General features: G+C 50.7%; 1 protein-coding gene across 2 annotated transcripts in view; it reads right to left on the minus strand.

Moving 5' to 3' along the window:
- Positions 1-8117: 8117 nt before the first annotated feature.
- The window catches only part of SIGLEC1 (sialic acid binding Ig like lectin 1), a 37595-nt gene continuing 23233 nt past the window's right edge, over positions 8118-22479 (minus strand). For both annotated transcript variants that reach the window (XM_081959996.1, XM_081959997.1), the window contains exons 14-22: positions 21129-21380; positions 20614-20919; positions 18368-18619; positions 17121-17426; positions 15130-15384; positions 13713-14012; positions 10453-10561; positions 9764-9851; positions 8118-8909 (exon numbers count right to left, since the gene is read on the minus strand). In XM_081959996.1, the coding sequence (XP_081816122.1) occupies positions 8775-8909; positions 9764-9851; positions 10453-10561; positions 13713-14012; positions 15130-15384; positions 17121-17426; positions 18368-18619; positions 20614-20919; positions 21129-21380 (2003 nt within the window). In that variant the 3' untranslated portion in view covers positions 8118-8774. The remainder of the gene's footprint in view (positions 8910-9763; positions 9852-10452; positions 10562-13712; positions 14013-15129; positions 15385-17120; positions 17427-18367; positions 18620-20613; positions 20920-21128; positions 21381-22479) is intronic.

Raw genomic sequence — 22479 nt, forward strand, 5'->3', positions numbered from 1 at the left:
CCGGCTCGGCCAGGAATGCGCCTCGCAAGGCTCTTAGCCCGGCTTCAAATCCACAACCTCCAGCCGGCTCAGAAGGACGGAAGAGCAACGAAGGCCGAGCGGAGATGCGGAGATAGAGCAGCCCACAGTTTGGGGGGTGGTGGTGGTCCCCTGTGTGGCCGGCGGCCTCTGGGCCGGAATTGCGCGGAAGATGGAGGGACGAAGCTACAGCCTGGAAGGGAAAAAGCGAGCCAGCAAACCAGGGGCTGATGGGAGCCAGACCCGCGGACCTTCACCCGCCGCGGATCGGGGCCCTCGTAGCAAGGAGGGCGGGCGAAGCATCCTGCTGCGTTTGGGGGCGAGGGGAGAAAAGGATGGGGGTGGGTGAGGGGGCTCCCCTGGCAAAGCCTCCAAAAATTAGAAAATTGGAAAAGGTTAAAAATAATAAAAGCGGGAAGAGAAGAAAATTGCGAATTTACGACCAATTAATTCGAGTAAAGCTTGCGCCACCTCCTCTAAATGGTTGCAAAGAATCTTTTCTCCCGCCTTGCAAAGGCGGCATTTGGGGGGGGGAGGAACTCTCCCCAAATGCAACCGCCGGGCCCAGTTGCTGGCTTCCAGTCCGTTCCGCAACCTGAGGCCGGGAGGCGAGGTCGAGGCGGCCTCCTCCTGCTCTCCCTTCGGTCTCGCTTCGCCCAAGGCCCCGCTTCCGCCGCCGGCTCCTCTGCCCGCACCCAGGCCTTTGCGGGCCGGCCCTGCTTCCTGGCCCAGCACGGCTCGGAAGTTTAGAGAGGGAGGCGCGGCTCGGAGATTGGGAGAAGGGAACGGTGGTTCCACGGCTCGGGAAGGCAGCGGGCGAGGGGCAGAGCGCTGGTGGAGCTGCGGCCCGGCTGAAACCGCGTCTATCCTCCCGCAGAGAGAGTTCCTCGGTTCGCTTTCCGCAAAAGCTTCGCTTGGAGTCGGGGTTTCGGTTCCAGAAAAGGAGGAAGGGAGTGAGAGAGGAAGGGAGGGAGGGAGGAACGAAGGGAGGGAGGAAAAGATGAAGGTGGGAAGGGAGGAAGGATGGAAGAAGGAAGCCAGGCAGGCAGAATTTGAAGGAAGGAAGGAAAAGAGGAAGGAAGGAGATAGAAAGGTGGGAAGGAAGGAAAGAAGGAATGAAAGAAAGAAGGAAGGAAGGAAAAGATGAAGGTGGGAAGGAGAAGGAAAGAAGGAAGGAGAAGGCAGGAAGGCAGGTGGTTGTATAGGAAGGAAGGAAGGAAGGAAGGAAGGAAGGAAGGAAGGAAGGAAGGAAGGAAGGCCAGGCCTAATGGGGACCTGGGAGGAATCCCTCCCCCCCGGGGGGGGGAAATAAAAGTGTTAAGGCCTGGAGGTTGGAGCAGAAGGAGCCCCGGCCTCAAGGAAGCGGCTCCTGGGCTGAAAGACAGGGAAGGGGACCAGTGGAAGGGACGCCGCCCCGGCCCACCAGCCTTGGGACTCGGGCCCTCCGGTACCCCGAGCGACCCCTCCTACCACGGAACAATCTTTTACTCCGGAGGAACTGGCTTCCCATCCCTTCCCACCGACTTTCGGCGGATCTGTTCTTAAACCTATCGGTGCATTCGGTTGAATCGGCCTTGGGCTGCTCTGCGTCCGCAGGATGATGGGTTTTGTTGGCCTCCCTCTCCGTCCCCGCCTTCTCAGCTCTCCGAAATGACCTTGGCTTTCCAGAAGGAGGCTGCGACCCCCTTCCGGCCCGGGGCCCCTCCCACTCCCCGGACGCCTCTTTGATGTATTCACACGAACACCCGGGATCCCTTCTTAAACCCCAGAAGAGCCCGAAGCCTTCACCCACCCGGAGGCAGAAATAAGGAGAAAGCCGCCAAAGAGTTGGTGGGCGAGGGGAGAACAGAAACGAGCATTCACACGAATAGTCACTACTAAGACGGGGGTTCCGGCCGCCTCGCGGAGCCTGTTGCGCGTGCAAAGCGAGCACCGGGAAACTCCGCCGTTTGGATGCCACGTTGTAGCCAGAAGGGCGCAACCCCCGAGGGGAGAGGGGGGAGAAAGGCTGGTTTTCTGCCGCTCGCCCCCTCCCACCCCCAGTCCCGGGTTAGACCGACAGTGAGAAAGGCGCGAGTTCTCCTTCGCCAGGTGTTCTGGGGGAAAGGAAGGGAAGTCGCGTGGTTTCCCTCCGCTATAACCTCTCCAACGCCGTTTTTACGTTATGCTTTCATTCACGTGTACTGGTATGTTTCTTATGCTGTTGCAAATCGCCCGGAGTCCCGTAGGTGAGATGGGCGGTATAGAAATGTAATCAAATAGTAAGTACCTCTGGGGGGATGGGCTGCACCTTCTCCTCACCCGTCCCGTGGGTGGGCGGCATCTCTCTTCCCCCCAAAAGCTCCTCCTCCTCCTCCTCCTTCTTCTTCTTCTTCTTCTTCTTCTTCTTCTTCTTCTTCTTCTTCTTCTTCTTCTTCTTCTTCTTCTTCTTCTTCTTCTTCTTCTTCTTCTTCTTCTTCTTCTTCTCCCTTTTCTCCCTTTTCCCCTTCTCCTTCTCCGCCTTTAGCCACCGGGGCTCTACCGCCTGGGCCGGCCTTGGGCGAAGGCCGCCTAGGGCAGAGGTCCGACCTGAGTCCCGACAGAAGCCCTTCCCTGGGCCAAGAAGGGAAAGGCAGGGAGGTTGGAGTCCTTTTAACTTCCAGGGAAAATAAAAATAAAACCGATATAGAATTAGAATCATAAAGAATGAGGAGAAGGGAGATAGGCACCCCCCCTTCCTCTTTTTTTCTCTTTCCTTCCTTCCTTCCTTCCTTCCTTCTTTCTTTCTTTCTTTCTTTCTTTCTCTCCCCTTTCTTTCTTTTTCTTTCTCTCTTTCTCTCTCCTTTCTTTCTCTCTCCTTCTCTTTCTTTCACTTTCTTTCTTTCTCCCTCTCTTTTTTCCTCTTTCTTTTTCTTTCCCTCTCCCTTTTCTTTCTTTCTCTTTCCTTCTTTCTCTTTCTTTCTTTCTCTCTTTCTCTCTCCTTTCTTTCTTTTTCTTTCTCTCTTTCTCCTTTCCTTCTTTCCCTCTCCTTTCTTTCTTTTTTCTTTCTTTCTCGCTCTCCTTTTTCTTTCTATCTTTCTCTTTCTTTCTTTCTTTCTTTCTTTGTTTCTCTCTCCTTTCTTTCTTCCTCTTCCTCTTCGTTTTCATTTTCTTTCTTTTTCTTTTCTTTCTTTTTCTTTTCTTTCTTTTTCTTTTCTTTCTCTTTCTTTTTCTTTCTCTCTCTCTCCTTTCTTTCTTTCTCTCTCTTTCTTTTCTTTCTTTCTTTTTCTCCATCTCTCTTTCTCTCCCTCTCTCTTTCTTTCTTTCCCACTTTTCAAATTGGAATTACTTCCTCTAGAAACCTACAATATAAATATCGTGCGTATTTATAAAAACGTACACCGTTGCTTATATCTTGAATTTCTGGCGGAAATTAAAAGCGGAGCTCCTGAGCGTATTCCGACTGGTGGCTATCAGATCGAAGGGGCGATACCCGAAGAGCACTTAATACTGAAACCCCGTCCTTGTTGGTGGGTCCGGAGCGGAACCGCTTCGTTCCTGGGTGTCCGAGAACGTTTTTCGCCATCGGGACTGGTGTGTGTGCCTGTTAGTGCGACGCGATCCTGAACCGCCTGGAATTTCCTCATTTTAACTCCAGTTATGAATCTGGATTTCTGTTCAACCTTCGCCTTCGAATTTCCCCCATCGGAAGCGGATGATGGGCCTCCTGATTATTGCGGGGCTGCTCTGAAAACGAATTCCTCTCCGGGGAGAGTCCTCAACGGAGCCTGTGGCTAAGAGCACCCCACTTTCTGCCCGGCTGTCCTGGGGATGATGGGAGTGACCGCCTGGGATTTTCCGCTGGCCTTGGACAACCAGAAAAAGCTATTTTTTTTAAAGTGAGGGAAGTCCGAAGGAGGGTCGGGCGACCCTTCTCAGAGACCCCTAAACTCATTGAAAAGGAGGCACAGGGTGGGCGCATCCTGCGACTCGGATATTTATTTAAAAGATTTATATAGCTTCCCAGAGCTGGTTGCAAGGTGGGCGGCTGCATCAATCTTTTAAATAAATGAATAATAACGCGGCATATTCTGAGTGTAAAAGTCCTCCTATCTGGGTTTGATGATCCCTGTTTCCACCGTGCCTAAACACACAAGCACACAGCGCGCATCCTGGGAACTGCGCCCGATCCCAAACCCGGCGCCCTGCCCACCTTTTGGAGGACTGTGCTCTCAACTGCAAAATTTAGCAAACAAAAGCAAAGACACCGGAAGAAAAAAAAAACCCTCCCTGGCAGCTCAAGTCTACCCGCAACGCCTTCGCGGTAAGGTGTTGACGAACGAGGGAGCCAGTTTCCTCGGAGAAAAAGTCTGGACTCAGACGACGCCATAAACACCCGAATGCCGCGTAAACCAGGCCCGTCGCGCGATTCCTTCACTCACCCACTCTAGGCGGACGGATAAAATGTGTCCACGTAGCCAGATCCAACGGGAGACGAATCGGATTAAAGTAGAAAGAAATTGCCGAAAGAAAGAAAGAAAGAAAGAAAGAAAGAAAGAAAGAAAGAAAGAAAGAAAGAAGAAAGAAGAAAGAAAGAAAGAAAGAAAGAAGAAAGAAAGAAAGAAAGAAAGAAAGAAAGAAAGAAAGAAAGAAAGAAAGAAAGAAGAAAGGCAGACATTAACGGGGTTTTAATGATAATCAAAGAAGGGTCCTTATTGAAGAGAGAGGTGAGGAGAGGAAGATGGAAGGGAGAAGGAGAGAAGGAGAGAGGGTAGGAAGGGGAAAGGGTAGAGAGAAATAGGGGAGAGGTAAGGGAAGAAGGAAGGGAAAGGAGACGAGGAAAGAAGAAAGTAGAGAAGGGAGGGAGGGAGAGAAAGGAAGACAGGAGAGGAAGAGAAGGGAAGGAAGATAGAGAGGAGATGGAAGGGAGAAGGAGAGAAGGAGAGAGGGTAGGAAGGGGAAGAGGAAGAGAGGAGGAGGGGAGAGGTAAGGGAAGAAGGAAGGGAAAGGAGAGGAGGAAAGAAGAAAGTAGAGAAGAGTGGGAGGGAGAGAAAGGAAGAGAGGAGAGGAGAGGAAGAGAAGGAAGATAGAGAGGAGATGGAAGGGAGAAGGAGAGAAGGAGAGAGGGTAGGAAGGGGAAGAGGAAGAGAGGAGGAGGGGAGAGGTAAGGGAAGAAGGAAGGGAAAGGAGGAAGGAAGGAAGTAGAGAAGGGAGGGAGGGAGAAAAGAAAGGGAGAAGAAGGTGGTGTCAAAAGAGGCCAGGGATGGTAAACAAAGCAACCCAAATGGAATATTATAATTCTATAAATAATATACATTATACAAATGTATAAGAACCATGAATGTAAAAAAAGAATAATAACTATCTGAATGTATACCTATAAGTCTATATAGAGAACAAAAAGATAAAAAAAACTTTATATTTTTTAAAAAAGGGGGGGTCCTTATTGCTCTCTGAGCTGGGTGGTTTTCTTGCAGACGTTTCACTGCCCAGACTAAGTAACATCATCAGTCCTAGAATGGAGTGGGGAGGAAGAGGAGAAGGAGAATAATTGTGGGGGTTTTAGTGGTCTCTGAGCTTGCTTGTTTTCTTGCATTTCATGACCCAACTAGGGAACACCATCAGTGCTAGAAGGGAGTGGAGTTTGCAGGAAGGAGAAGAGGAGGACTCTGTGTGTGTGTGGGTGTGTGTTGTGTTGTGTTGTGTTGTGTTTCTTTGCAGCAGCAGTGGGGCTCCTAGTCCTCCAGAAACCTCACCAGCCAGATGGCGAGGTTGCTAACAGGGCCAAGGGAAGTGAAATTGATGGGCGTTGAAGTTCTCCATGAAAGGCCTTGGAGAAGATCTAGAAAGACCAGCATTGCCCAAGCAGACTTGTGATCCCTCCCAAGACCCTCTGTGGAAGGAAAAGTTGGACTTTGAAGACAGGACCAGAAGAGGAGGGAGACTTTTGAGCTTTGCTGTTGGAGAAAGCTCCTGAGAATATTTCATGGACCACCAAGAAAATAAACAATGGATCATCAAACATATGGACCCAGAGAGCCAGCCTGCTAGAGAGGAGGATTAAGGGGGATTTAATCCAGGTATTGCAGGGTTCCTGGTCCTTCTGAACGGCTGGTTAGGTGAGCTCAGAGGCTCCAAGGATAACTTGGCTGGTGGGGAGGGGACGAGGACGGGCGTTTCCTGGGGACAGGACCAGAATAATGGAGTTAGTAGGGACCTTGGAGATCATCTAGTCCAACCCCCTGATCAAGCAGGAGACCCTATACCATTTGACATAAGTGACTGTCCAGACCAGGGGTGTCCAAACTTGGGAACTTTAAGACTTTGGAATTCTGGGAGCTGAAGCCCACAAGTCTTAAAGTTCCCAAGTTTGGACACCCCTGGTCTGGACTCTTCTTCCTCATGCAAAATCTAATACGGATCTCTGCAACAGGTAGGCACATTGTGGGTGTGCTTCGTGGCCAAGGAAACACAACATTTGACACTAGTTTGCATCAGATACCTGGTGGAGTCCACATCCAGCCCAAGGGACTTCAAAGCCCATCCTTCCCCAACTTGGCCTGTATGTGGTTACAGCTCCTGTCCGTTTTCTGACAGTTTGAGGAATTATGGGAGATGTAGTTCAACAGTTCAGGGACCAATAGCGCCACCTGCCTGTGGTTTTGAGATTTCCTTCTCAGGCTGCCCCATCATCTCGGTTCTTACGTTTTAATCTTTTAATTCTAGTTTTGTTTTTGTTTTTAGCACTTTTTAATCTGTTTTATTATATTATATACCACCCAGAGTCGCTGTATTAGTGGGATGGGCGGCATAGAAATTTAATAAATAAATAATAATAAATATTAATTGGGAAAGACAGGGGAAAACCTATAGAGTAATTTTCACATGGAAGAATGTGACTTATTTCTAATGTTGATTTTATGTTCCAAGCAGCCCCATTTCCAAAACTTCTGAAGTTTGTAACTTTTATCCTTTTGTTATTTATTATATCCTTTCCCAAACGTGGACACTGAAATTATATGCAATATTCCAGAGGCAGAGGCAGAATGCATTTTACACGCTGTGTTGGCAATTTTAACAAAATAACAGAGTTGGAAGGGACCTGGGAGGTCTTCTAGTCTAACCCCCTGCACAAGCAGGCACCCAGATTCCTCCTGATTTTTGGTTACCAAGCACTAATGCAGATTCTCCTTCTGCCGTGGAAGCAAAATATTTCCCCTTATTTCGAGATCTCAAATACCCAGCACTGGATCCTTGAAGACTCTGGAAAGGATGGGATGATAAAACAGCAGAGTAACGATGGTGTCGGTGCTTCCCCTGGGGAGGACAGTGGGAAACCGTCAGGACAGAAAGTTACTTGACCTGGGATGGATTGAGTGACAGTGACGTGGCTGTCCCAAATGTGCTTTTCCCCCCAAAAGGAAACTGGATTTTCTCAGGGTTTTTATTTCTCCCTTTGAAGAGGTTTCACTTCTCATCCAAGAAAATTCTAGTCGCTTCTTGGGGAAAGCATCCTTTGACTCGGAAGATTGGAACTCTTCATAGACAGAGTGTCAACTCCCAATGTTGTCATAGTGAGAGAAGTGGGGGAGAGCGCATTCCATGCGTACTGTCGGCTGAAGTTAGATTTCAGATTACTGGAGCAGGCTTGGGAGGGGTGCACCTCATTGGGGAATGTGATTTATGACACAGACTGAGGGGAGGGAAGGAACAGGGGTAAAGTTCAGTTATAACTCAAACAAAGCTTAGACCTGACTGTGAAAAGATCTCGCCTATGATGCTCCTAATAAATGACTAGCTTTGTATTGAAACTTGGCTTGATACTCATGAATCAATTAGGGCATTTTTAGGAAACCTTACATGGAGAAGTGGACCAGTGGTGGGATTCAATTTTTTTTACTACGGGTTCTGTGGGCATGGCTTGGTGGGCGTGGTGTGGCTTGGGGGCGTGGCTTGGTGGGCATGGCAGGGGATGGTTACTGCAAAATCCCCATTCCCTCCTGATCAGCTGGGACTCAGGAGGCAGAGAATAGATGGGGGCGGGGCCAGTCTGAGGTGGTATTTGCCAGTTCTCCAAACTACTCAACATTTCCACTACCGGTTCTCCAGAACTGATCAGAACCAGCTGAATACCGCCTCTGAAGGGGATGCTGCAGATGGATTCCCTTTGTGGATCCCCTCAAATTGTCAGGGAAAGTTGGGGTGGAGTACCCAGCAGTGAGAAAGGATCATTGATGGCAGCTGAATTGCCTCTGTTCTTATTTATTTGTTTGTTTGCCTGTATCCTGCTTTTGTTATTTTTGCAAACAAGGCAGTGAGCATCGCCAACACGTCTTCCTCCTATTCCCCCCAGCCCCCCAAGAAACAACAACCCTGTGAGATGGGTTGGACTGAAAGAGAGAGAGAAAGAGGGACTGGCTCAAAGTCACCCAGCCGGCTTTCGTGCCTAAGGTACAACTAGAACTCACAGTCTCCTGGCGATTGGCCCAGAGTCACCCAGCTGGTTGTCTTGGCTAAGACGACACTATAACTCACCGTCTCCTGTTTTCTAGCCATGTGCTTCAATCCTGGACCAGACTAGCTCTCGTTTAAAACAAAACAAAAGACGGAAAATGGTGGAATTTGGACGTGGACATTTTGCACGGGTGAAAATCGTTGTGTTTGGCCAACACTGTTGTGCTTGAGAGGGAGGCGAAGAGAGTCTCTGGACAAGGATGAACTCAAGGGCTGAAAGGTCTTCAGACAGAGAGAACCTGCCCCCCCGCCCCCTATCCTTGTCCAGACGGATCAGTCCAGGTTCACAAGGTGCTTGTACAGCTGGACTCAGAGACCGCTGGCTCTTTCGGGAGGGGTCCAGCCCTCCAGGGCAGCCTCCTGTAGAAGGAGAAACAGAAGCGTCCAGCGGGAGGAGTATCCGGGTTCTCTTCATTCAGCTGTGGAAAGACGAAGGAAGCCGGTCAGAAGGAGATCTACTCCAGCTAGAGAAAGCTTTCCTGATGCCAAAGCAGAGGGAGCTACGCCGTTGTGTCTCTGCATGAATGACTGCTCTGGCCTTAGAATAGAACAGGGGTGGAAGGGACCTGGGAGCAGGGGTGGGTTGTTGCCAGCATTACTGCCGGTTTTAAAAGAAGAGATTGGATAACCATTTGTCTGAAATGGTATAAGGTTTCTTGTCTGTGCAGGGGGTTGGACTAGAAGACCTCCAAGGTCCCTTCCGTTTATTCTATTCTATTTATCTTCTCTTCTCTTCCTATTCTCTTCCTATTCCTATTCCTATTCTATATCTCTTCTCTTCCTGTTCTACTCCTACTCCTATTCCCTTCCCTTCCCATTCCCTGGTTCTGAATATCCAGGGACTTCTAGCTCTCTTAAGGCAACTGCTGATGGATGGATGCATGGGTGGATTTTGAAGACCACCCAGTTCCCACTTTGGGTGCCTTGTATTCTTATGTTCTCCTGCCCAAAGCAGTTTGCCAGCCTTTTCAAGGAGGCTGCTTTGTTGGGTCAAGATCCCTAGCAACCTTGGGTGCCTAAACATCTCCCCACCGCACTGATGTTGGAAGTTGCAACCGATCTTCTGAACTCCATGTCTGGAGAGGCTAGGAGAAATTAAATACACTCCACAAAGCTTGGCCAACTGTCCTCCGGATGGCCTTCTTCTCTCTTTGAAGCGCAGTTGCCTCCAACTTTGTTGTTTCTACACCGAGAAGAAACTTTCTTCCGTTGGTCACGAGATTCTTCCCGATCCAAGCGGGAAGCAGGATTCCTTCCCAGCACTCAGACAGACCTGAATTGCTTCTTCTGCGTTTCCATCCTGCCGCACTTCTTCCTTGTTACTCTTCCCTTTCGTCCACCCGATGCACTTTTGAAATATCCTGCAAAAAGATGACCGGTGGGATTTCACCCAGCTACCCACCTGGATGGTTTCATCCTGCTAGAATAACAGAGCCCCAAGGGAGGGTCAGGGCAGCAGATCAGCTAATGCAGGGGTCTCCAAAGTTGGCAGCTTTAAGGATTGTGGACTTCAACTCCCAAAGCTCCCCAGCCAGCACGCCTCTTAGATTTTAGAATATTTGTAGCTTAGGGTTGAACTGTGGAAGGAGGAGGAGGAGGAGGAGGAAGAAGAAATGGAGGAGGAGAAGAGGAAGAAGAGGAGGAGAAGGAGGAAGAAGAGGAGGAAGAGGAGAAGGAGGAAGAGGAGGAAAAGAAAGAGGAGGGAAAGAGGAGGAGGAGAAAGAGGAGGAGGAATGTGGAATTCTGCGAGTTGAAGTCCGCAAGTCTTAAAGTTGCCAAATTCGGAGACCCCCTGCCCTAGAAGAAGGACTTTTCACCACCTCATGGACCACAGCATGTCAACTGGTCATAATTTGAGGACTCCCTCTATGGGTGGAGCTAACCTGACTGTTGGCCTAAAGGAAAGTTTGGGAGGGACCCTTCCCCCCCCCACCCAGTCCTGGACTTCTCAGCGAGTCTCACCGGGAATCGTTCATTTGCAGGACAAAGAGCAGGACAGCCAGAGCAGCTATGCAGACCAAGGCGAAGGCTACCCCAGTCAAAATCCTGAAGGTGTTCCGTTCAGAGAGCACTGCAGGCAAAGAGAAGGAGAGTCTTTAACAGAACAACAGAGTCGGAAGGAACCTTGGAGGTCTTCTAGTCCAACCCCTAAGGCAGGAAACCCTCTACCATGTCAGACAAATCAGTCTCTTCTTGAAGACCTCCAGTGTTGGGGCATTCACAACTTCTGGTGGCAACTTCTGTTCCACTGATTCATTGTTCTAACAGTCAGGAAGTTTCTCCTCAGTTCCAAGTTGCTTCTCTCCTTGATTAGTTTCCACCCATTGCTTCTTGTTCTACCCTCAGGTGCCTTGGAGAATAGCTTGACTCCCTCTTCTTTGGGGCAGCCCCTGAGATATCGGAAGACTGCTATCACGTCTCCCCTAGTCCTTCTTTCTCTTAAGCTAAACATACCCAGTTCCTGCAACCGTTCTTCATATGTTTTAGTCTCCAGTCCCCTAATCCTCTTTGTTGCTCTTCTCTGCACTCTTTCCAGAGTCTCCACACCTTTCTTAAGTTCTTCTAAGCAAAGGGTTGTTTGGGGCAATTTCCTCCTGGAGTGGATCCACTTCCAGGGTGATTCCAGGGTTTTGGCAATGAAGGTCTCAGAATTCCTGGTTGTCTCCTCCTCCTCCTCACTTTAGGTAGGGAGCGGGTGAAGAACCTGTGATCTTCACATCTTTTTATATTAAAACTCCCAACTTCCTTCATTCTTAACCAACTGATGGAGATGCTGGACGAGCTTCAAGGACCACAGGCTCCTTCCTTCCAGCCCTATATTTCTCACGCACAGGGAGTCCTCGGATTACAACCAAAATAGAGCCCAACATTTCTGTTGCTCAACGAGACAGTTGTTAAGTGAATTTGGTCCCATTTTACGACCTTCCTTGTTGTTAAGTTAGTCATAATATAGTCCTTCAGTGAATCTGCCTTGACTTTGCTCATCCAAAGGTCACAAAAGGGGATCGAATCAACCTCGGGACGTTGTGCCCGTTGTAAATCTGAAGCGGTTGCCAAACCTCCGAATTTTGATCACTTGACAACCCCCCCTTCCGAATCTTAGGTTGCTTTCTTCAGTATCACTGTAACTTTGAACGGTCACTAAATGAATGGTTGTAAATCGAGGACCCACCTGTGTTCTTCTGTTCTGACCGAGGCTTCCCAAGATCATGAAGCAGACGCCTCGTCCCAAAAAAACCCTTTTTATTTAGTTTCAAGGGAATTCCTCTCCAGCAAAGTCCCGGCCAACCGTCTTTCATGAGATTTCACAATTACGGACCCTTATCAGGCTTGGAGGGCTGCCAGGCCGAGATCTTCCAAACTCCATGCTGTAGCAGCAATTCCTTGGCTAGAAGTCAGGAACAGACCTTCACCCGAATGAATGGAACTCATTGCCTCCTGCAAACTCCACTCCCCTTTCGCTCCTCTTTTATTCCCTATGGGAGGGGCCATTCACTGTCCACCTGTGCCTTTCCTCCTGAGTCAGTCCTTGTCCCTTAGCTATTCCCTTCTCCTGGCATGCGCACCCTGGGAACAGGCTCCAGCTGTTCTTCTGCCCCACTGATATCTGACTCTGAAGGCAGCTGATAACTGTCGGACGGCCCTGGCCCCATCTCTGCCTCCAACACAGAGCCCTCACCAGAGCCTTCCCCAGACTCTAGGACTGGGCCAGGTTCTGCCCCCCACCCCCCAACTTCCTCAATGTCTGAATCTGCTGCTAGCTCTGCTGGCTGCTGGCGGACCCAAGGGTGGGTTTCAGCCGGTTCGCATTGGTACGCTAGAACCCGATCATGAAATTTAGCAAACCTTTTAGAACCCGTTTTTCTGCACACTACCGGAACGCTCCCTCCTGCCTGTCTGCACCATGCTTTCACCGCCCGGTGCTCACTGATTGGCTCGCTCACCAATCGCCCCACCTCTGAGAGGCAGGGGGGGCTTTCTCTCACACCTTTCTTTCTCCGAAGGTGTGCGAGAAAGCCCCCCCCCATTGCTCGAACATGTGAAGGAAGGAAGCTGCAGACTTCTTTGCCTCGGCTACACGATCTCCTTTCATTCTCCGTCTGCCTACTTCACTCGTTCGGGCCGCAGAGAACGAAATGAGGTTGCGTAGCTGAGGGCAAATGAGCCTGCAGCCTCCTTCATTCCTTCCTTCCCTCAACGCCCACCAAAGCGCTGCCCCCGCTCAGCTGCCATCGCTGCCACCACTCCCTCTCTGCGTGCCCCGCCTCCGGCCTGAGTGGTAGCGAGCGATGACAGTGTGGGACGGCTGGCGGCGGTGGCTACTGCTCCTGGGCTAGCTGTGGGTCACGCTGCTCAGTGGGCAGCACCCCGACTCCCCAGCCACCGCTGCGCCACCTTAGCAGCAGCACCTCTCGCCCGCAGAACCAAGGTGGGGAAGAAGACCAAGAGACATGGAGCCACAGACTCCCCCCTTTCCCCTGCCCCACAGCTCACCTCCTTGGGTGGGACCAGGGCACGCGCAGGTTGAGTGGAGTTTGTGGCCAACTTTAAAGTGAATGGGGCTGCTTGTGACTAAATGGGACAGAGAACATAGAGGGGTGCAAGGGAACATGGAGGTAATCTAGTCCAACCCCTTCCTTCTCTTTGAGAGTTGTCAGTGGCAGACATGAGGGAAATGGTGTGTGTGTGTGTGTGTGTGTGTGTGTGTGTATGAGAGAGAAAGAAAGAATGAGAAAGAGAAAGGAAGAAAGTTGGAGATAGAGAGAGATAAGAAAGAAGGAAGGAAGGGAAAGAAAATAAGTGGGGGAGAGGGGCACAAGAAGGAAAGAAGGAAAGAAAGAAAGAAAGAAAGAAGGAAGGAAGGAAGGAAGGAAGGAAGGAAGGAAGGAAAATTATGATCACAATTGAGCCCAAAATTTTGGTTGCTAAGCAAGAGCGTTGTTAAGTGAGTTTCACCACATTTTCCAACTTGGCCATGCCTACCCGGTCACATGGACACCAAGCCACTCCCACAAAACAGGCCACACCTACAGAATAGGTTCTTAAAAAGTTTGAAAGCCACCACTGGGGGGGGCGGCGGGGCACACCATCTTCCAAATTCATCAGCTCAACCAGAATGACCTAGCTAGCGATTCTAGCTTCTCCAAAGGTTGCAAGTTGGAGAAGACCAGTCCACCATGCATCTCCAGCTCTACCTCCACCCTGTCAGGGAGTCTACTTACATCCTGCGTCGAAGGCGATGCTGCTGGTTGCGTTGCCAAAGGGGTTGTCAGCTTGACACACAAAATCTCCTGAATCTTTTTCCGTGAGGTCCTGAATCTCCAGCCTCAAACTGTTCTCTGAGTAGAAGGTGTGGAAGTGCTGACCAGCGGGTGAGAAGCTTTTGGTGATATTCAGGCGTTGACCTCCTTTGTACATGGTCAGCCTGGAAGGTGGGTAGCTGTCCACTAGGCAGGTGATGATGGCCGACTTCCCATGCTGAATGTCCAGATAAGCCTTCAGGGAGGGCCGTTCGGGAGCATCTACAGTAACAAGAACAACAGAACTTCCTTGACCAACAGCCGGGCCAACCGGCCATCAACAGGCACAGAGAGAAAAACAATGTTTACACACCATTCAAATGAGAAGAAAAGCTAAAGGACCACAACACCCCCTTGCCAGCAATCAACACCCACCTAGGCAGAGATTAAGGCCAAGATGAACACCAGATCAACAATCAAACAATAAAGAATAACCCAATCAAGGAGCGATTAATTCAGACAAACAATCCACGAGAGAGAAAAAATCAGCCTCATCAAGGAATCACCAAGAACCTTCCCACCAACACTGATAAGGCAAGCCGTTAATCCATAGAACCAGAGCAAATTCCATTCAGCACTGATGATGTTATCTAGTTGGGTCATGAAATGTTTGTAAGAATGCCGTGCTCTCTTTCCTCCTCCTCCTCCTCCTCCTCCTCCTCCTCCTCCTCCTCCTCCTCCTCCTCCTCCTCCTCCTCCTCTTATTCTTCCTCCTCCTCTTCCTCCTCCTCCCCCCCCCTGAAAACTCCATTCCCTTCCAACTCTGATTATGCTCTCTAATTGGGTATTGTAGTGAAATGTCTGCAAAAAAACCAACCAAGCTAACGAGGCATCAAGGACCCTACCATCTTCCTCCTCCTCTCCTCTGCAAACCCCACTCCCTTCCACCCCTGATGATGTTACTGAGTTGGGTTATGAAATGTCTGCAAGGAAACAACCAAGCTCAGAAAGCACCCAGGACCCCACGGTCCTCCTCCTCTTCTTCCTCTCCTCCTCCATAAATCCCTCTCCCTTCTAGCCCTGATGATGTTACCAAGGTGGTTCATGAAACGTCTCCAAGAAAGCAGCCAAGCTCAGAGAGCACCAAGCCTTTTCCTCCCCCTCCCCCTGCTCTTACTCTCCCCAAACCCTTAGCTCTCATGATGTTACCTGGCTGGGTCATGAGACTGCTGCATGAAAGCAACCAAGCTCAGAGACCCCCAAGGACCCCACTTGCAACAGGTCCTTTCCTGGCCTTGGATCTGTGGACCAGATTTAGCCATCGGCCTGCCGGGTTGTTTTGTACATGGCTGCCGCTAAGGCGAAATTGCCCACCGTGTTCTCAAGCCACAAGACTCACATTGCACCATCAGATGGAGAAAGGCCGAGGTCAGACGTCCGGTCCTTCCGGTGGCCTGGCAATGGTAGGTTCCGGTGTCGTCCCTGGTCACTCGGCTCAACAGGAGGGACCGATCGGGGCTCTCCCAAAGCCACCGGCCGTTCTTGTACCAGGTGTAGTTCATGGGCTCCAGCACCTGGCTGGTAACCTCACAGGTCAGGTTGGCCGGAGAGCCTTCCTGAACATCTGGCGATGGGTCAACGGTGATTCTTGCACCTGAGGGGCAAAGGAGGAACACCAACTGTCTGGCCCCTTCGCTGGCTCGCTTTCTCTCCTGCCTTCCCTGGGACGAGAGGGCTGCGTTCCCACAACCACCCACTCATTTAATACAATACAGTAGCAGAGTTGGAAGGGACCTTGGAGGTCTTCTAGTCCAACCCCCTGCCTAGGCAGGAAACCCTACACCACTTCAGACAAATGGCTATCCAACATCCTCTTAAAGACTTCCAGTGTTGGGGCATTCACAACTTCTGGAGGCAACTTCTGTTCCACTGATTAATTGTTCTGACTGTCAGGAAATTCCTCCTTAGTTCTGAGTTGCTTCTCTCCTTGATTAGTTTCCACCCATTGCTTCTTGCTCTGCCCTCAGGGGCTTTGGAGAATTTAAGGGTTTCAGCTGGGCTAAGGTTAATCAGGGTTAGTTCGGGGCCAGTTTCGGGGCCGGTTTCAGGTGGCTGCTCCATCACTGGAGGCTTTGAAGAAGAGATCATTTGTCTGAAATCATATGGGGTCTCCTGCTTCAACAGTGGGATGGACTAGAAGACCCAACTCTGAATAGGAAGAAGAAGAAGAAACAGGAAGAGGGGGGAGGAAAAGGTCAAGAGGAGGAGGGGAAAGGAGAGGAGGAGGAAGAGGAGGAGGAGGAGGAAGAAGAAGAAAAGATGGAGGAGGAGGTGGTGGAGAAGTAGGAGGAGGAGGAAAAAGAGAGGAGGAGGAGGAAGAAGAAGAAGAAGAAAGAGGAAGAGAGAGGAGGGAAAGGTCAAGGGGGAGGAGGAGGAGGAGGAGGAGGAGGAGGAGGAGGAGGAAGAAGAAGAAGAAGAAGAAGATATGGAGGAGGAGGTGGAGAAGTAGGAGGAGAAGGGGCTTACATGGGGCTTCCCTTGGGACGCATCCGGAGACTGCAGCTAGTTCAGAACGCAGCCGCACGGGTTATTATGGGAAGTACACGTTACTCCCACGTAACACCTCTCCTGCGCGAGCTGCACTGGCTACCTGTGGCCTTTCGGGTGCGTTTCAAGGTATTGATCACCATCTTTAAAGCGCTCCATGGCATAGGACCTAGTTATCTGCAGGATCGCATCCTACCACACACATCCCTGCGACCTATCCGCTCACACAGGGAGGGGCTCCTCCTGGTGCCGTCTGCTAGGCAATGCCAGCGGGCGACACCTAGGAGTAGATCCTTCTCTGTGATGGGCCCAACCCTCTGGAATGACCTCCCCCCAGACATTCGAACTACCACCGACCTCCGTTCCTTCCGGCAAAAGTTAAAGACTCACCTATTTCAATCAGCTGGCCTGGCACTTTCTTAGTTTTACCTCCCGGGGATTTATTTTATTTTAATTGGGTTTGGGGTTTTAATTGTGATGTTTTTAGGATTAGAATATATTTATTTCTTAGTACAGCCTATCTCCCCCTCCAAATGTATCTTAAATGTATTTTATTATTATGACTGATTTTATTTGTATTGACTGTACACCGCCCCGAGTCCCTTTCTGGGAGAGGGGCGGTCTAAAAATCTAAGAAATAAATAAATAAATAAAGGAAAAAGAGAGGAGGAAGAGGAAGAGAAGAAGAAGGAATGAGAAGGAGAAGAAGAAGACTGCATCCTGTGGAAGATCTTAGCCTACAACTCCCATCATCCTGAGCCATCTAACATACCTCCCTGGCTTGGAGAGGTTCTGGCTTAGGGTAGAGAGAGGAAGGAAGGGAGGAGGAGGAAGAGGACTCACTGGGCACCCTGAAGTCGATGGAGGCTGCAGAGCTCCCGTAGGCGTTCTTCGCTCGGCAGCGGTATTGTCCCTCGTCCTCCTGGAGGACCTTCTGCATCTCCACTTTCAGGACGTTGGGAGCGGTGTGGACGACGTACCGTTGAGCGGGCAAGTTCCCCAAGAGCCTGCTGGAAGCCGCCACCATCACGCTTCCTCGGTGGAGTGTCAGCTCAGCGGGCGGGTAGCTCTCCACAGCGCACTGCAGGAGGGCCTGCTTGCCCGAGGGGCTTTCCAGGAAGGAGGTGAGGGTGACCTTCTTGGGGGCGTCTATGGAGAAGACCAGGTGCTGAAGGTCAACCGTAAAAGGAGACCCTCTTTCTGGAATGGGTGGGGCCCACCGGTTGCACCCGGGGATCCCGTACAGGCGGCCCTTGACTTACAATAGTTCATTGAGGGACACTTCCAAGTTATAATGGCTTTTTTTACACTCCTCCCCCCTGATGGTCATGTGATCAATATTTGGATGCTTAGCAACTACTACTCCTCTTCCTCCTTGTCTATCTTTTCCTATCTCTTTCTCTTCTCTCTTTCTTTCTTTTTCTCTCTCTTTCTCTTTCTCCTCCTCCTCCTCCCCCTTTCTTCTCGTCCTCATCTATCTTCTGTTTCTTTTTCTTTCTCTCTCTTTCTCCTCCTCTTTGACTTATCTTCTCCTTTCTCCCCATCTATCTTCTCCTGTATCTCTCTGTTCTTTCTCTTTCTCCTCTTCCTCCTCCTTCTATCTTCTCCTTTCTCCTCTTCCTTTTTCCTTCCTTCTCCTCATCTATCTTCTCCTGTCTCTTTCTCTTCTTTCTCTTTCTCCTCTTCCTCCTCCTTCTATCTTCTCCTTTCTCCTCCGCCTCCTTGTCTCTTTCTCCTCCTCCTCCCCCTCCCCCTCCCTACTCACTCAGGGTATATCCATGATCTTACAGGCACAGGTCAACCATTATAGCGCCTCCAGGGTCCCCAGACCCTGGCCCTTGACAAAAGGATCTGATCTGCTTTCCAGCCTGGTGACCACCAGACCTGCTGAGGGTCCCTCCCACCTTCTCCAGTCAGCAGTTGGGTGAACTGGCCCAAACTGGTAGCATTTCACCCCTGGTTGCGGGTGTTGCTTGGAACCCTGACACTGACAATATATTGGGATCCGGAGAGACAGACAGACAACAGACAGACAGACAGACAGACAGACAGACAGTGGTGTCCTCCCCTCAAAGCCAGAAGGTACTCACAGTGCACAAAGAGAGTGACGGGTGGAGATGTCCTGATGCCCCTTTCATCTTGAGCTTGACAAGAGTAGGATCCCATGTCCCCGGGAGTGACAGCTGGGAGCAGGAAGGAGGTGGCCGAACCTTCTCCCAACCACCTGGCGTCCTTGAACCAGGTGTAGAGGGCTGACGGTTGGAAGTTGGCATCGCCACAGATGAGAGAGATGCGCTGTCCTTCGTGCACCTCTGGGGTGGGCTCAATCACCAGCCTTAGAGCTATCCGGGGGAGGGGGGGAGAAGAAGAGCAGAGTGGGTGGAGATCAGAAGTTCTCCGACCTCCATTTCCTCTTGCTAAGTCAACGGGGTGACCGGTGTCCCGTCTACCTTATACGCAGCTCTATCCTTCTTCTCTATGGTGGGTGTTTCCTGTATCACTTTGCCACTTTAGGATTCATCTCTAGTGTTCCCATGATGCATTTCCTGCCCCTGTTGTGTTACTCACTCTCTAGTAAAAGGGTTTCTGCAAAGGGATGGTGTAGTACTTACTCTACATGAAACGGACGGATTGAGTGAACGCCCTCAGTCTTCGCCCCTAAATTGCCTTCTTTCCACTCTTTGGACCCTTCACCAACCTATCAAGCCCCTGATGACCAGAAGGAACTCGAGGTCCTACAGAGCAAAGGGGCCCCAACCTTGGCCACTTTAAGACATGTGGACTTCAACTCCCAGAATTCCCCAGCCAGAAAAGCTGGGATTTGAAGTTCACAAGTCTTAAAGTGGCCAAGGTTGGAGACCCCTGCTACAGAGGGCCTCTTTCTTCTATGGCAGAGGAGAACACCAATGGGAAGAGGACAAGAGAGGGAAACCAGGTAAGGAGGTGGGATCCATCATGGCAGCCAGGGGTGGGTGGGTTGCTGCCAGCTCGCTTCATGCGCGCTTTGTGCAGTTGAGTGTATATTGTTCTGCGCAGAACATGAACCAATGACTAAAGCACAAGCCGACAACTGCACCGGCAGCCGGGGATCTGGTTCAGGGGGCATGGCCAGCCTGTGGTCCCTACAGGTTCGGCAACCCTGTCCCAATTTCCACTACTGGTTCGCCTGAACTGGTGCAAATCTGTGGCAATCCACCTCTGATGCCGGCGCCTTCTCTGGGAAAAAGTAGACCTCACCTTTCTCCAACTACGGCAGGTGTGTCCAAACTTGGCCACTTTAAGACTTGTGGACTTCAACTCCCAGAATTCCCCAGCCAGCAGAGCTGGCTGGGGAATTCTGGGAGTTGAAGTCCACAAGTCTTAAAGTGGCCAAGTTTGGACACACCTGAACTAAGGCAAAGGGATCGACAGCAGGGGTGTCAAACTCAATTTCATTAGGGAAGGCACCACATTAGAGTTGTGTTTGACCTCCAAAATGGGGATCTTGCAATAACCTTCTCCTGCAAGTCCACAAAGCCACGCCCACAGAACCGGTAGTAAAAAAAAATTGAATCCCACCACTGCATGGGAGGGCTGCATGTGACCCCCGGCAGTCCACTTGTGGCCTCTGCGGCCTCCTGCCCACAGGGCCAGCCTGGAAATGTCAAAGGACCGGCCTGCAGGCCTTGAGTCTGAGACTCTGACCTCCAGCTAGGAAGCCTCGTGTCCCCCTGGCCTCTGGACCCCCTTCCTACCTCCGGGAGCCTGGGCTCTTGGTGGTGCAGAAGCCAATATCTCATCACAGCTAGTCCTTGACTTACAACCGTTTGCTTAATAATGCTTCGAAGTTACAACAAGCCTGAAAAAAGTGACTTATGACCAAGTGGGGGGATTCAGACGGTTTGCTCCACTTCGGGAGAAGCGGTTTTCTGAGTAGTTTGGTGAACCGGTTGTTGGAATAAATCATGAGCGCAGAGAACCGGTTATTAAATTACTTAAATCCCGCCACTGCTTATGACCATGGTTCACACTTATGACCCACATGGCCACACGATCAAAATTCAGGCACTTGGTGAGTGACTCACTTTTATGATGGTGGCAGCGCCCAGGGTCACGTGACGTGATCCCCTTTCGCGACCAGCACCGTCAAGAGGGAAGCTGGACTCCCTTAACAACCGCCTCCCTAACTAAACCCCTGCAGTGACTCACTTAACGACGGTGGCAAGGAAGGTCGTAAAAACGGGGGGGAAAGCTCACTCAATAGGTGTCTCGCTTGGCAACATGGATTTGGGGCTCAGTTGTGGTCGTAACCCGGGGACCCCCTGTGCGCTCTTAAGCCCCGAGCCCCCTTACTCACTCTCCACGGAGAGGTTGAAGGAGGCCTGTGCTTGGCCAAGGGAGCTGCTCGCCCAACACTCGTAGCTCCCTTCGTCCTTCAGGTTGACGTTTCGGATCTCCAGCCTCAAGGCGTTTGGAGAAGAAGCAGCTCTCAGCTTCTGGCCTGGCACCCCGCGGACTTTGGAGGAGCTGGAGGCCAAGACCTGGTCAGCACGGCGAAGGGACAGGACGGAAGGTGGGTTGCTGTCCGCAGTGCAGAGGATGATGGCCAGCTGTCCTTTCTGGCTCTCCAAGAAGGACTTGACCAGCACATTCCTGGGTGGATCTTCCAGAAAAAGAGGAGAGGGGTCAGGCCCTAGATATGCCATGGAGCCCCAAGGGTTGGGAGAGACCTTGGGGGGCTCCTAGGCCAACCCCCTGCCTGGACAAGAGCCCGAGGCCATGAAGCTCAGGAGGTGCCACCTGGCTTAGGGGGAGTCAGGTTCTATCAAAGCATCAAAGCCAGCCCCCCAGGCCCTCCCCCAAGGGACCTACAGAGGACGTTCAGGGTGCTTAAGGAGGAATTGCGCATCCTCTCCCGGGTCTGGACGGTGCAGTAGTAGGCGCCGGCATCTTCTATGGTAGCCTGGTGCAACACCAGAGTCCGGACCAGGCCTTCTGCATACCACTCGTTGTTCTTGAACCAGGTGTAGCGCACGTCCCCAACAGCGTCTGAGTCAACGGCACAGGTCAGGTTGACCAAGGTCCCTTCCAGGGCGTCTGGCGGGGAAATCCAGAGCTTGGCGGCTAGAAGGACAGAAGGAAAACAGAAGGCATCTCAGCAGCATATCCAGGCCGTGGGGGGGGGAGGGAGCGTTTCTGGGGGGTCTCTGGGTTTGTATTTGGGATTCTCTGGAAGGAGAGTGGCAAAAAGACCCTTAACCAGCCTCGCCCCCTCCTCCCTCCCTGAAATATTTGGGTCTTGCGAAATCGGAATGAAGGCAACTGGGTGAATGGCTGAATTGCATTCGGTCATGTTTGAAATGGTATAGCGTAGAGTTTTGTGCCTGCGCAGGGGGTTGGACTAGAAGACCTCCAAGGTCCCTTCCAACTCGGTTATTCTGTTCTGTTTATTCAATTTTCCATTCTATTCTATTCTATTCTATTCTATTCTATTCTATTCTATTCTCTATTCTGTTCTGTTCTGTTCTGTTATTTTATTACATGCATTTATCTATTATATTTATATCTCCCCCATCTCACTATTGAAATGGCCCTGGGCCGCTTATCTGTCAATATTGGCGTGTAACTTTCATTTTATGTGTTTGTTCTCCATGGCCGAAAAGTTTTTGTCCTTTGGGGTGTAGAGAAACCAAAAGAAGCTCCACCTTCTCATGGGGGGTGGGGGTGGAGGAAGAGGAGGAAGAGGAGGTCCTTGTTGCTCTCTGAGGTTGGTTGCTTTCTTGAAGACATCTCATTACCCAACTAGGCAACATCATCAGTGCTAGAAGGAGTTGGGTTTGCCCTCTCTTTAAATATAAGTGGCAAACCCCACTCCCTTCTAGCACTGATGATGGTACTTAGTTGGGTCATGAAACATCTGCAAGAAAACAACCAAATTCAGAGAATACCAAGCCAACGGTTATTGCTTCCTCCTCCTCTTCCTCCTCTTCTTCCTCCTCCTTCTCCTCCTTTTCACACACCCCACTCCCTTCTAGCACTGATGGTGTTTCCTAGTTGGATAATGAAATGTCTGCAAGAAAACCATCAAGGTCAGAGAGCACCAAGGATCACACAATCCTCCTCCTCCTCCTTTCCCTTCTAGCACTGATGGTGTTACCTAGTTGGGTCATGAAACATCTGAAGAAACCGTACTGGCTTCTGAAGTCAAATTGAAGCTTCAGGT

The sequence above is a fragment of the Natrix helvetica genome (genome assembly GCF_964273705.1).
Source record: "Natrix helvetica genome assembly, chromosome: 7".
In the NCBI taxonomy this organism is placed as follows: domain Eukaryota; kingdom Metazoa; phylum Chordata; class Lepidosauria; order Squamata; family Natricidae; genus Natrix; species Natrix helvetica.